A 12637-nucleotide genomic window follows, 5' to 3' on the forward strand; every position below is an offset into this window, starting at 1 on the left:
CTAATCCCACACCAGCAAAGCTCCAGGCACTCTGACCTTTCTGGACCACTCTGCTGATCCCTGACATTTAAGGCTACGTCCCAAATGGTGCCTTGCTCAAGGGCACAATGGAGGATTAATGTCCCTTTAATCAATGTGACCCCCGACATCACTGTCTGACTGTATCTTGTTGGCTGGCTTCATCAGCCAGCACCTTCTTATGTGTGACTGACTGGGCTGGAGCAGAGAGATAACAGAGAGACCTTGTTATGTGTGACTGGGCTGGAGCAGAGAGATAGCAGGGAGACCTTGTTATGTGTGACTGGGCTGGGCTGGAGCAGAGAGATAGCAGGGAGACCTTGTTATGTGTGACTGACTGGGCTGGAGCAGAGAGATAACAGGGAGACCTTGTTATGTGTGACTGACTGGGCTGGAGCAGAGAGATAACAGAGAGACCTTGTTATGTGTGACTGACTGGGCTGGAGCAGAGAGATAACAGGGAGACCTTGTTATGTGTGACTGACTGGGCTGGAGCAGAGAGATAACAGGGAGACCTTGTTATGTGTGACTGACTGGGCTGGAGCAGAGAGATAACAGGGAGACCTTGTTATGTGTGAGCAGAGAGATAACAGGGAGACCTTGTTATGTGTGACTGACTGGGCTGGAGCAGAGAGATAACAGAGAGACCTTGTTATGTGTGACTGACTGGGCTGGAGCAGAGAGATAACAGGGAGACCTTGTTATGTGTGACTGACTGGGCTGAAGCAGAGAGATAACAGGGAGACCTTGTTATGTGTGACTGACTGGGCTGGAGCAGAGAGATAACAGGGAGACCTTGTTATGTGTGACTGGGCTGGAGCAGAGAGATAACAGGGAGACCTTGTTATGTGTGACTGACTGGGCTGGAGCAGAGAGATAACAGGGAGACCTTGTTATGTGTGACTGACTGGGCTGGAGCAGAGAGATATCAGGGAGACCTTGTTATGTGTGACTGACTGGGCTGGAGCAGAGAGATAACAGGGAGACCTTGTTATGTGTGACTGACTGGGCTGGAGAAGAGAGATAACAGGGAGACCTTGTTATGTGTGACTGACTGGGCTGGAGCAGAGAGATAACAGGGAGACCTTGTTATGTGTGACTGACTGGGCTGGAGCAGAGAGATAACAGGGAGACCTTGTATGTGTGACTGACTGGGCTGGAGCAGAGAGATAACAGAGAGACCTTGTTATGTGTGACTGACTGGGCTGGAGCAGAGAGATATCAGGGAGACCTTGTTATGTGTGACTGACTGGGCTGGAGCAGAGAGATAACAGGGAGACCTTGTTATGTGTGACTGACTGGGCTGGAGCAGAGAGCTAACAGGGAGATACAGATCTTTTCAACAATGTGTGTTTACGTCCCAAGTGGCACCTTATTCCCTTTATAGGGCACTATTTGACCAGGGACCATAGAATAGGGCACTAATTTGACCAGGGACCATAGAATAGAGCACTAATTTGACCAGGGACCATAGAATAGGGCACTAATTTGACCAGGGACCATAGAATAGGGCACTCATTTGACCAGGGACCATAGAATAGGGCACTCATTTAACCAGGGACCATAAAATAGGGCAGTCATTTAACCAGGGACCATAGAATAGGGCACTAATTTGACCAGGGACCATAGAATAGGGCACTAATTTAACCAGGGACCATAGAATAGGGCACTAATTTGACCAGGGACCATAGAATAGGGCACTAATTGACCAGGGACCATAGAATAGAGCACTAATTTAACCAGGGACCATAAGGCCAGAGAATAGGGTGCAATTGGGGACAAAGCCTGTGTATATTGACCAAAAACTTCTGTTGTCCTCCTCACTATTACTGTATGCAAAGCAAACTGCCAAGCATCGAGCTGAGGTTACTAATAAAGCCTGTGATTCACTAAGGATAATGTCATTTAGTGGAGCTAAAATAACTCGCTACATCCTCACCGTAAAGATATTTTGAACGCAGTAATATCCTAACTCACAGATTCCTTCACATTTATATTGCAATGTGAGAGAAAAATGTATGGAACGTGATTATACACTAAACCCCTTGGATTATAGTTAGTTTAAATGTAACGTGATATACACTAAACCCCTTGGATTAGAGTTAGTTTAAATGTAACGTGATATACACTAAACCCCTTGGATTATAGTTAGTTTAAATGTAACGTGATATACACTAAACCCCTTGGATTATAGTTAGTTTAAATGTAACGTGATATACACTAGGCCCCTTGGATTAGAGTTAGTTTAAATGTAACGTGATATACACTAGGCCCCTTGGATTAGAGTTAGTTTAAATGTAACGTGATATACACTAGGCCCCTTGGATTAGAGTTAGTTTAAATGTAACGTGATATACACTAGGCCCCTTGATTAGGGTTAGTTTAAATGTAACGTGATATACACTAGGCCCCTTGATTAGAGTTAGTTTAAATGTAACGTGATATACACTAGGCCCCTTGATTAGGGTTAGTTTAAATGTAACGTGATATACACTAGGCCCCTTGATTAGGGTTAGTTTAAATGTAACGTGATATACACTAGGCCCCTTGATTAGGGTTAGTTTAAATGTAACGTGATATACACTAGGCCCCTTGATTAGGGTTAGTTTAAATGTAACGTGATATACACTAGGCCCCTTGATTAGGGTTAGTTTAAATGTAACGTGATATACACTAGGCCCCTTGGATTAGAGTTAGTTTAAATGTAACGTGATATACACTAGGTCCCTTGGATTAGGGTTAGTTTAAATGTAACGTGATATACACTAGGCCCCTTGGATTAGAGTTAGTTTAAATGTAACGTGATATACACTAGGCCCCTTGGATTAGAGTTAGTTTAAATGTAACGTGATATACACTAGGCCCCTTGGATTAGAGTTAGTTTAAATGTAACGTGATATACACTAGGCCCCTTGGATTAGGGTTAGTTTAAATGTAACGTGATATACACTAGGCCCCTTGGATTAGAGTTAGTTTAAATGTAACGTGATATACACTAGGTCCCTTGGATTAGAGTTAGTTTAAATGTAACGTGATATACACTAAACCCCTTGGATTAGGGTTAGTTTAAATGTAACGTGATATACACTAGGCCCCTTGGATTAGAGTTAGTTTAAATGTAACGTGATATACACTAGGTCCCTTGGATTAGAGTTAGTTTAAATGTAACGTGATATACACTAGGCCCCTTGGATTAGGGTTAATTTAAATGTAACGTGATATACACTAGGCCCCTTGGATTAGGGTTAGTTTAAATGTAACGTGATATACACTAGGTCCCTTGGATTAGGGTTAGTTTAAATGTAACGTGATATACACTAGGCCCCTTGGATTAGGGTTAGTTTAAATGTAACGTGATATACACTAGGCCCCTTGGATTAGGGTTAGTTTAAATGTAACGTGATATACACTAGGCCCCTTGGATTAGAGTTAGTTTAAATGTAACGTGATATACACTAGGCCCCTTGGATTAGAGTTAGTTTAAATGTAACGTGATATACACTAGGTCCCTTGGATTAGGGTTAGTTTAAATGTAACGTGATATACACTAGGTCCCTTGGATTAGGGTTAGTTTAAATGTAACGTGATATACAGTAAACCCCTTGGATTAGAGTTAGTTTAAATGTAACGTGATATACACTAGGTCCCTTGGATTAGGGTTAGTTTAAATGTAACGTGATATACACTAGGTCCCTTGGATTAGGGTTAGTTTAAATGTAACGTGATATACACTAAACCCCTTGGATTAGGGTTAGTTTAAATGTAACGTGATATACACTAGGCCCCTTGGATTAGAGTTAGTTTAAATGTAACGTGATATACACTAGGCCCCTTGATTAGGGTTAGTTTAAATGTAACGTGATATACACTAGGCCCCTTGGATTAGAGTTAGTTTAAATGTAACGTGATATACACTAAACCCCTTGGATTAGAGTTAGTTTAAATGTAACGTGATATACACTAAACCCCTTGGATTAGAGTTAGTTTAAATGTAACGTGATATACACTAGGCCCCTTGGATTAGAGTTAGTTTAAATGTAACGTGATATACACTAGGCCCCTTGATTAGAGTTAGTTTAAATGCCCCCCAAAAACTTGATTTGATGAAAGCCGTATGCGTTCTAGCCACAACCCTAGACTAGTAGCTACAGTTGTCTAATAAGGGACATAGTAGCAAGCTTGCTAAACTAAATAAAAAGTAGTGTGTGAGATGAGGGATAAACTAGCTAGCTGGTCCCAATGCAATATGAGCACTCAATTTGCTGCCAAACCTACCCAGGGAGGTGGTGCTTTGTTCCAGGTGAGAGGAATTTATATGTGGACCAAACAACCAGGGAGGGCCAGTCAGCTAGCCAGATCACTGACAACTCGCTGCAGAAGTACTTTGGTGGAGTAGGGTAGGCTATAATGATAGATGGATAGGGGAATCTTTGCTATATTGGTTAACTGACCGTTCACTGAGATGGTTGTCAGTGTTTTGACATAATTAGCTAATGCTGTTGACAAGGGTTGCTACCTGTAACTACCTAGTTGGCTAGCCATTTCTTCCAATGATCAGGTCATATAGCCCACCATTTAATCGGCAAACCATTTCCACTGAACGGCCATGGATAAAAGTTCTGAGTAAACAAGACATGCGTGGACCAAATATGTGTATGTGTTAGCTAGTTTCTAACGCTAGCTTGTAAATTACAAAAAAAAAAATCGGCCTATTCCCCTATAAAGAAGTGACAGCTGATGCAAGCTAAGTAGCAGACTGTTGTTCTGGGCCAGCTGACAGAGAACGGCCTGTTGTTTATCCTCACCTCTCTCCTACTCAATTAGCCAGCTATCTAACGTTAACTACTTTACCGGACAACAACAGCCCAGGAGACCTGTCTGTAGCTAGCTATCTAACGTTAACTACTTTACCGGACAACAACAGCCCAGGAGAGACCTGTCTGTAGCTAGCTATCTAACGTTAACTATTACTTTACCGGACAACAACAGCCCAGGAGAGACCTGTCTGTAGCTAGCTATCTAACGTTAACTATTACTTTACCGGACAACAACAGCCCAGGAGAGACCTGTCTGTAGCTAGCTATCTAACGTTAACTATTACTTTACCGGACAACAACAGCCCAGGAGAGACCTGTCTGTAGCTAGCTATCTAACGTTAACGAGTTACTTTACCGGACAACAACAGCCCAGGAGAGACCTGTCTGTAGCTAGCTAGCTAACGTTAACCAGTTACTTTACCGGACAACAACAGCCCAGGAGAGACCTGTCTGTAGCTAGCTATCTAACGTTAACTACTTTACCGGACAACAACAGCCCAGGAGAGACCTGTCTGTAGCTAGCTAGCTAACGTTAACCAGTTACTTTACCGGACAACAACAGCCCAGGAGAGACCTGTCTGTAGCTAGCTATCTAACGTTAAACTATTTTACCGGACAACAACAGCCCAGGAGAGACCTGTCTGTAGCTAGCTATCTAACGTTAACTACTTTACCGGACAACAACAGCCCAGGAGAGACCTGTCTGTAGCTAGCTATCTAACGTTAACTACTTTACCGGACAACAACAGCCCAGGAGAGACCTGTCTGTAGCTAGCTAGCTAACGTTAACCAGTTACTTTACCGGACAACAACAGCCCAGGAGAGACCTGTCTGTAGCTAGCTATCTAACGTTAACTACTTTACCGGACAACAACAGCCCAGGAGAGACCTGTCTGTAGCTAGCTATCTAACATTAACTACTTTACCGGACAACAACAGCCCAGGAGAGACCTGTCTGTAGCTAGCTATCTAACGTTAACTACTTTACCGGACAACAACAGCCCAGGAGAGACCTGTCTGTAGCTAGCTATCTAACGTTAACGAGTTACTTTACCGGACAACAACAGCCCAGGAGAGACCTGTCTGTAGCTAGCTATCTAACGTTAACGAGTTACTTTACCGGACAACAACAGCCCAGGAGAGACCTGTCTGTAGCTAGCTATCTAACGTTAACTACTTTACCGGACAACAACAGCCCAGGAGAGACCTGTCTGTAGCTAGCTATCTAACGTTAACGAGTTACTTTACCGGACAACAACAGCCCAGGAGAGACCTGTCTGTAGCTAGCTAGCTAACGTTAACCAGTTACTTTACCGGACAACAACAGCCCAGGAGAGACCTGTCTGTAGCTAGCTATCTAACGTTAACTACTTTACCGGACAACAACAGCCCAGGAGAGACCTGTCTGTAGCTAGCTAGCTAACGTTAACCAGTTACTTTACCGGACAACAACAGCCCAGGAGAGACCTGTCTGTAGCTAGCTATCTAACGTTAAACTATTTTACCGGACAACAACAGCCCAGGAGAGACCTGTCTGTAGCTAGCTATCTAACGTTACCTACTTTACCGGACAACAACAGCCCAGGAGAGACCTGTCTGTAGCTAGCTATCTAACGTTAACTACTTTACCGGACAACAACAGCCCAGGAGAGACCTGTCTGTAGCTAGCTAGCTAACGTTAACCAGTTACTTTACCGGACAACAACAGCCCAGGAGAGACCTGTCTGTAGCTAGCTATCTAACGTTAACTACTTTACCGGACAACAACAGCCCAGGAGAGACCTGTCTGTAGCTAGCTATCTAACGTTAACTACTTTACCGGACAACAACAGCCCAGGAGAGACCTGTCTGTAGCTAGCTATCTAACGTTAACGAGTTACTTTACCGGACAACAACAGCCCAGGAGAGACCTGTCTGTAGCTAGCTATCTAACGTTAACGAGTTACTTTACCGGACAACAACAGCCCAGGAGAGACCTGTCTGTAGCTAGCTATCTAACGTTAACTACTTTACCGGACAACAACAGCCCAGGAGAGACCTGTCTGTAGCTAGCTAGCTAACGTTAACCAGTTACTTTACCGGACAACAACAGCCCAGGAGAGACCTGTCTGTAGCTAGCTATCTAACGTTAAACTATTTTACCGGACAACAACAGCCCAGGAGAGACCTGTCTGTAGCTAGCTATCTAACGTTAACTACTTTACCGGACAACAACAGCCCAGGAGAGACCTGTCTGTAGCTAGCTATCTAACGTTAACTACTTTACCGGACAACAACAGCCCAGGAGAGACCTGTCTGTAGCTAGCTATCTAACGTTAACTACTTTACCGGACAACAACAGCCCAGGAGAGACCAGTCTGCAGCTAACTAGCTAACGTTACCCCGGACAACAGTCCAAAAGATAGTTCTGTAGCTAGTTAGCAAGGTTATGCAACCCGGGGCCTGTTGCACAAAAGTAGAATTAAGACATCCGGGATAAATGACTCAGCTGAGCTCAATGAAGCCAAAACATGTGCGTCCAGGCTTAATTGGTTGCACAAAGACCAAGCCAGGATGAGCAGACACGGATTCATTAAGCCAGGTGAAACCAATCCTGGATAGGTGCGCGCTCACGGCTCACTCAAATAGACCCCGCCACAGATCACAGATTAACTGATTTACCATGGCAACTAGAGCCGCGTACTTTTCCCCGTCGGAAGCACAAATCCTCATGGAGGCATACGAGGAGGTAAAAGATATAATTAAGAAGAAAGGCAACACCGCCACAGTGATAAAGCAAAGAGAAAAAGCGTGGCAAAGTATTGCAGACCGCCTGAATGCGTAAGTAGTGCACAATTACACACTCACCGCTCCGCTGAAACATCACAATTACAATTCAAATATTTAATTCACATCTCCAAAAATGCAGTTGTACTGTAATTATGAAACGGTTACATTTTTAATTGAAATGCACTGCAGATATGAGTGAAATTGTGTAAAGTAACTCCATCACACTGTATAAAGCTATGATACATTTTTTGATATTTTTACTGAAAACAAGACAAAAATACCAAGTAATTTTTTGCAGTGTGACTCCATTAAATGTGTGTGTGTGTGTGTGTGTGTGTGTGTGTGTGTAGATTAAACATGAACGGGCCAAAACGGACATGGCAGCAGGTCAAAATCAAATACAAGAACATTCTGCAGAATGGTATGGTCCCTGACTAATATTTAACAAAGCACAAGCATATATTGTACCCAGAAGGTGCCTGCTCACACATTGTCTGTACTGTTTTAGCAGTGAAAAAGAATACCCACAGACAAGGCACGGGTGGTGGGTCACCAAAGGCTGACCTTACCCCAGCAGAGGACATGGCCTTGGAGCTAAATAAAGGCAGGCCCGTCTTAGAGGGGATCCCTGGGGGGAAAGAGACGAGCATAGGTTCCTCCCAAGATGCCACCCGCTTCATTCAAGGTATGTCCTTCCATCTCTACATGGGATACAACCACATTCATATTGAATCAATTTGGACTGTCTGACTTTGGTTTACCTATTGCCTTGCAGTGTCTGGCAGCACAGTGTTCCTGTTAGAGCCACCAGCACAAGCACCAGACGATGCTGATCCAGTGAGTACTCCATCAAAGGCATACTGTAGGCCTGGCATGTCTTGTCTACTAGCTTCAATATGAATCCGATTAAATGTGATAGGGTGAAGGCCCCAGTGCAGCAGCAACAGCACATGATGGAGACGATGATGAGGAGGAGACCATCTCTCTGGATTCCAGAAGGCATGAGGTATCATGTTAAGACTGTGAAAGTACTATTTACTCTACAATGGTGAGGAGTCCTCATCAAAATCAAAAAATCTAATTTCTTTTACAGGACCCAGATGCTATACAGTGGGAAAACCAGCCTGGCAACATAGTGCGTATTAATAAAAGGACACCATATCCTGCCAAATTCCAGCTGCGCTAATTGTATTGTGTTCACAGAGCTCACAAGCTATCAGAAAGTTGTATGGCAACCACCTCCGGCGCCAAATAGAACTGGCAGACATAGACATTCAGTACAAGAAGAAAAAGATGGAAAATCTTGCACTGGAGTCCGAAATAAAAAAGAGGACAATTAGGAAACTGGACCTTGAAATAAAAAAACTTGAGAGGGAGGTGAGATATGCCTTCAATGTACACTGTATGCTAACTGTAACACAAATGTATTAATCATTATTTTTCTTTCCTCCCCCAGCTCCAAGAAGATGACACAGCTCAAAATAAAAATTAGGTATATTCTCGTAAAGTCAAGTGAGCCATGACATATGAGCTCTTATTGTGAGCACACAGGACGGTGGCATCTTTCTAAGTTTTTTTTAATTTTCCCAGCAATCAGTACAACCAAGTCATCGTTATAAGGCATCGCCCTCTTTTGCCCACCCCCCCAGCACCAGGTGTGGCCACTAGCCTATATGAAGGCCCAAAATTGTGTGTTCCTTTCTGCTCTGACAATGGCATGCCCATTCGTGCGAGATGTGGTGGATGAAGAAGCACTTGTGCTGAGGAGAGCCTTCAGGCGAGAAAGGGTCTTCAGGGACCGGTTGGACCCACTGGCCTTCCCTGATGACCATCTATATGAAAGATACAGGTTTTCTGCAGATGGCATCAGGTATCTATGCAGACTACTGGGTCCCAGGATTAAGCACCGCACTGCACGGAGCCATGCACTGAGTGTGGAGCAAATGGTTTGTGTGGCCTTGCGCTTTTTTGCTAGTGGAGCCTTCCTGTACTCAGTGGGGGATGCAGAACAGCTGAACAAGGCCACAATTTGCCGCACAATAAGGAGTGTGTGTCTGGCTATCAAAGCATTAGCAGATGTCTTCATCTCCTTCCCTGGCCACAGAAGACTCTGTGACATCAAAGAGGAGTTCTATAGGATTGCAGGTAAGAGGATCTACAAATTACAGGACAACTGTTAACACATAGTAGGATACTCATTACTTTGTGTGACAGGTTTCCCCAATGTCATTGGTGCAGTGGACTGCACACACATAAGGATAAAAGCCCCCTCAGGTGCCCATGAGGCCGATTTTGTGAATAGGAAATCCTTTCACAGCATTAATGTTCAGGTGAACATAACTTTTTGATATTGTCCATTGACGAACACTCTGCATTGCCAGTGATGTGCATTGATTGGTGTAATATTCCTCATCTTATGATTTCAGATGGTCTGCAATGCTGACTGTGTGATCAGCAATGTTGTGGCAAAATGGCCTGGCTCAGTCCATGACTCCAGAATCTTTCGGGCCTCTGAAATCTATCAGTGCCTATCACAAGGTAAGCCACACAACCCCTATTTATAACCATCATGGCTGTGTCAAGAATATCACTGTGTTTATGAGGTAGTAATGATGAGATTTTGTGTTGACAGGTGAATTCTCTGGTGTGTTGCTGGGAGACAGGGGGTATGGCTGCCAGCCTTTTCTCCTGACACCTTTCACAGACCCCCAGGAAGCACAGCAGGCCTACAACCATGCCCATGCCAGGACCAGGGCCAGAGTTGAAATGACCTTTGGCCTCCTGAAGGCACGCTTTCACTGCCTTCACAAATTAAGGGTCAGCCCTGTTAGGGCATGTGATATTACTGTGGCTTGTGCTGTCCTCCACAATGTGGCCTGCCTGAGGAAGGAGAGGGCCCCCAGAGTGCCACCAGCCATGGACTGGGACAATCCGGCAATCTTCCCTGATGACGACAGTGGTCGGCTGCTGAGGGACCAATATGTGTTGAATTATTTTAGTTAGTATGTGTGCTTTCAATTTTGGTTAAATATGTCCTGCGGTGGCAGAGGAATTTGGGTTTTTTTGGGTTCGTTTTTTGACGAATTTGGCCTCTTATGATGTTTGTGCGGTATACTGTGTGTAATACAAGGCTGCAGGGAGGCTACTGCATCCATTCATTTGTCTGTTCAGTTGATGTGTATGGATTTGTCCTGCATTTATTTTAGTGTGCAGACATGCAGGGTGTGTTATATACAGACCTTTGAATGTGTATGTATCATTTTGTATAATATGCTTGGATTCTGTGCTTTCCATCTTGTAGAGTCACTGTGACTTCAGTTTCGAAAGGAGCTGATGGTTTACCTGCTTTGTTTTGTCCTTATTCAATAAAGGAACATAATGTTACACATTGTGTTTTTATATTCATATGGAATGTGTATTTGTTTATATGACAGAGTACTAGGGCCACACTGAAGAAAAAGGATAAAGTCATAAATTTATGAGGCTGGTTCTTTCTGCAGAAAAGCTACATATTGTTTTTACAGTTTTGATACTTATGACAATGTGATACTTAATATTCTGGCACATCAGCATGTCTTTGTTTATGAAACCATACTGAAGTACAATTTCACGAAATGCCCCACATCTGTCATTTTAACAACTGTCCTCCTTTAAAACAACTGGTTACAATATTATGACTTGTGTTTTTTTCCCCTCTGTGGCCCTAATATTCTATCATTTTATATATAGCCTTATAGTCTATGGGAAACTGTAAATTATCTAATGATAGCAACATCATCTAAAAATCATTTTTTATCCAAAATCATTGAAATTAATGATCACAAACGTTTAAATAATAACAGTGGGTCTAGTTATATGTGATAACAATGTATAGTGAGCAGTGAAATAACTATTGGTTTCCATTTGTGGTGACTGCTGACTGACATTAGGGATGAGATTAAATAGATCCTGGAATTTAGCCTGGTCTGGAGCAGGCTAGCTCCACAGAATAAATCTCCATGGTAATTTATACCATAACATATCCTCCTGCCCCCTATCCATCTTTAGTGCAACCGGATTACGGATCAATTGAGCCAGGATCACCAAGATATCCTGGCTTAATCCCTTATCCTAGTTTTGTGCAACAGGCCCCCGGTTAGCTACTTACCCGGACAACAACCCAAACATTACAGAGGCCCGTATGCAGCTAGTTATCTTGACCCTATTAGCTAACTAGTTAACCCTGGTCTCTAGCCCAAGCCCCGGTTCAGTTCTATACCTGAGGCAGTGTACCAACTGCCGGCGTGACTTGCTTCTCTGCAAACGGTTCGGTTCGACATCTTAGCTCCCTATCTTGGTAAGAAGGAACCTTGTCCGGTAGAAATAAAATAAAAACTCGGGGGAAAAACAACTACCTAAACAGAAACCACCAATAAAAGTTGTCTAGACAAAGGAGGAATACAAAAATAGCTAGCCAGAGAGTAGCCAAGTTATCCAGATGGCGAAGTTGGAAATGCTGAGAAAAGTGTGCGTTTGATAGCAGGCTAAGGTTACTTCAAAATAAGATCTTAAAACGAGGGTGTTTATTTACGGATGAACAAAACCTCAATGTAGTTTGTCTGTTGGTTGCCAAAATAGCACTATTGACTTGACTAAAACTGGTTTGTCATAAATCGGGCTATATGGTAGCAACTGTACATCATAATCGACCAAAACTAATATGGCTGATAGGAATCCTATTGGTCAGTGGATGAGGAATGTTTATCGCTTCACCAAGCAGACCGTCGACTAATTCACGTTGTCATGCTGCGTCACCCGGTTGCTGAGATAATCGTCACGCAATTACTTCTTAAATTGAGGTTATAAATCGAGCAGTCGAGTAAATTAATCGAGCAAATTATTATTATTATTTTTTTTATTAATAAATCAATGCAAAAAGTACATGGGAAGCACAAGTATACATCAAGAATATACAAAGGACATTTGGGCTATTGGGTACAATATCACATTAAACAAGGACCTGAAGGGGCATACACACATTTATAATTCTAACA

At 43.2% G+C, this 12637-nt stretch overlaps 2 protein-coding genes across 2 annotated transcripts in view; one reads left to right on the forward strand and one right to left on the reverse strand.

The window, feature by feature from the left end:
* LOC139580512 (protein MEMO1-like) overlaps positions 1 to 12329 on the reverse strand; it is a 39243-nt gene extending 26914 nt beyond the window's left edge. The window contains exon 1 of the mRNA XM_071409274.1: positions 11863 to 12329. Coding sequence (XP_071265375.1) covers positions 11863 to 11923 — 61 coding nt within the window. The 5' untranslated portion in view covers positions 11924 to 12329. The remainder of the gene's footprint in view (positions 1 to 11862) is intronic.
* On the forward strand, positions 7275 to 11011 carry LOC139580510 (putative nuclease HARBI1). The gene is made up of 8 exons (XM_071409273.1): positions 7275 to 8289; positions 8380 to 8441; positions 8524 to 8610; positions 8698 to 8739; positions 8808 to 9749; positions 9819 to 9934; positions 10031 to 10142; positions 10237 to 11011. The coding sequence occupies exons 5-8, from the start codon at positions 9278 to 9280 to the stop codon at positions 10605 to 10607; spliced, it is 1071 nt and encodes a 356-aa protein (XP_071265374.1). The 5' UTR covers positions 7275 to 8289; positions 8380 to 8441; positions 8524 to 8610; positions 8698 to 8739; positions 8808 to 9277; the 3' UTR covers positions 10608 to 11011.
* Positions 12330 to 12637: the final 308 nt, after the last annotated feature.

The sequence above is a fragment of the Salvelinus alpinus genome, chromosome 7 (genome assembly GCF_045679555.1).
Source record: "Salvelinus alpinus chromosome 7, SLU_Salpinus.1, whole genome shotgun sequence".
Lineage (NCBI taxonomy): Eukaryota > Metazoa > Chordata > Actinopteri > Salmoniformes > Salmonidae > Salvelinus > Salvelinus alpinus.

Excerpts from the sequence above, each read along its gene's own strand:
- LOC139580510 (XM_071409273.1), top strand. The coding sequence starts at position 9,278 with ATGAAGGCCCAAAATTGTGTGTTCCTTTCTGCTCTGACAATGGCATGC. Across the intron at positions 9,935-10,030 it reads TTCACAGCATTAATGTTCAG|ATGGTCTGCAATGCTGACTG; the intron begins GTGAACATAACT and ends TTATGATTTCAG. Across the intron at positions 10,143-10,236 it reads CTATCAGTGCCTATCACAAG|GTGAATTCTCTGGTGTGTTG; the intron begins GTAAGCCACACA and ends TTGTGTTGACAG.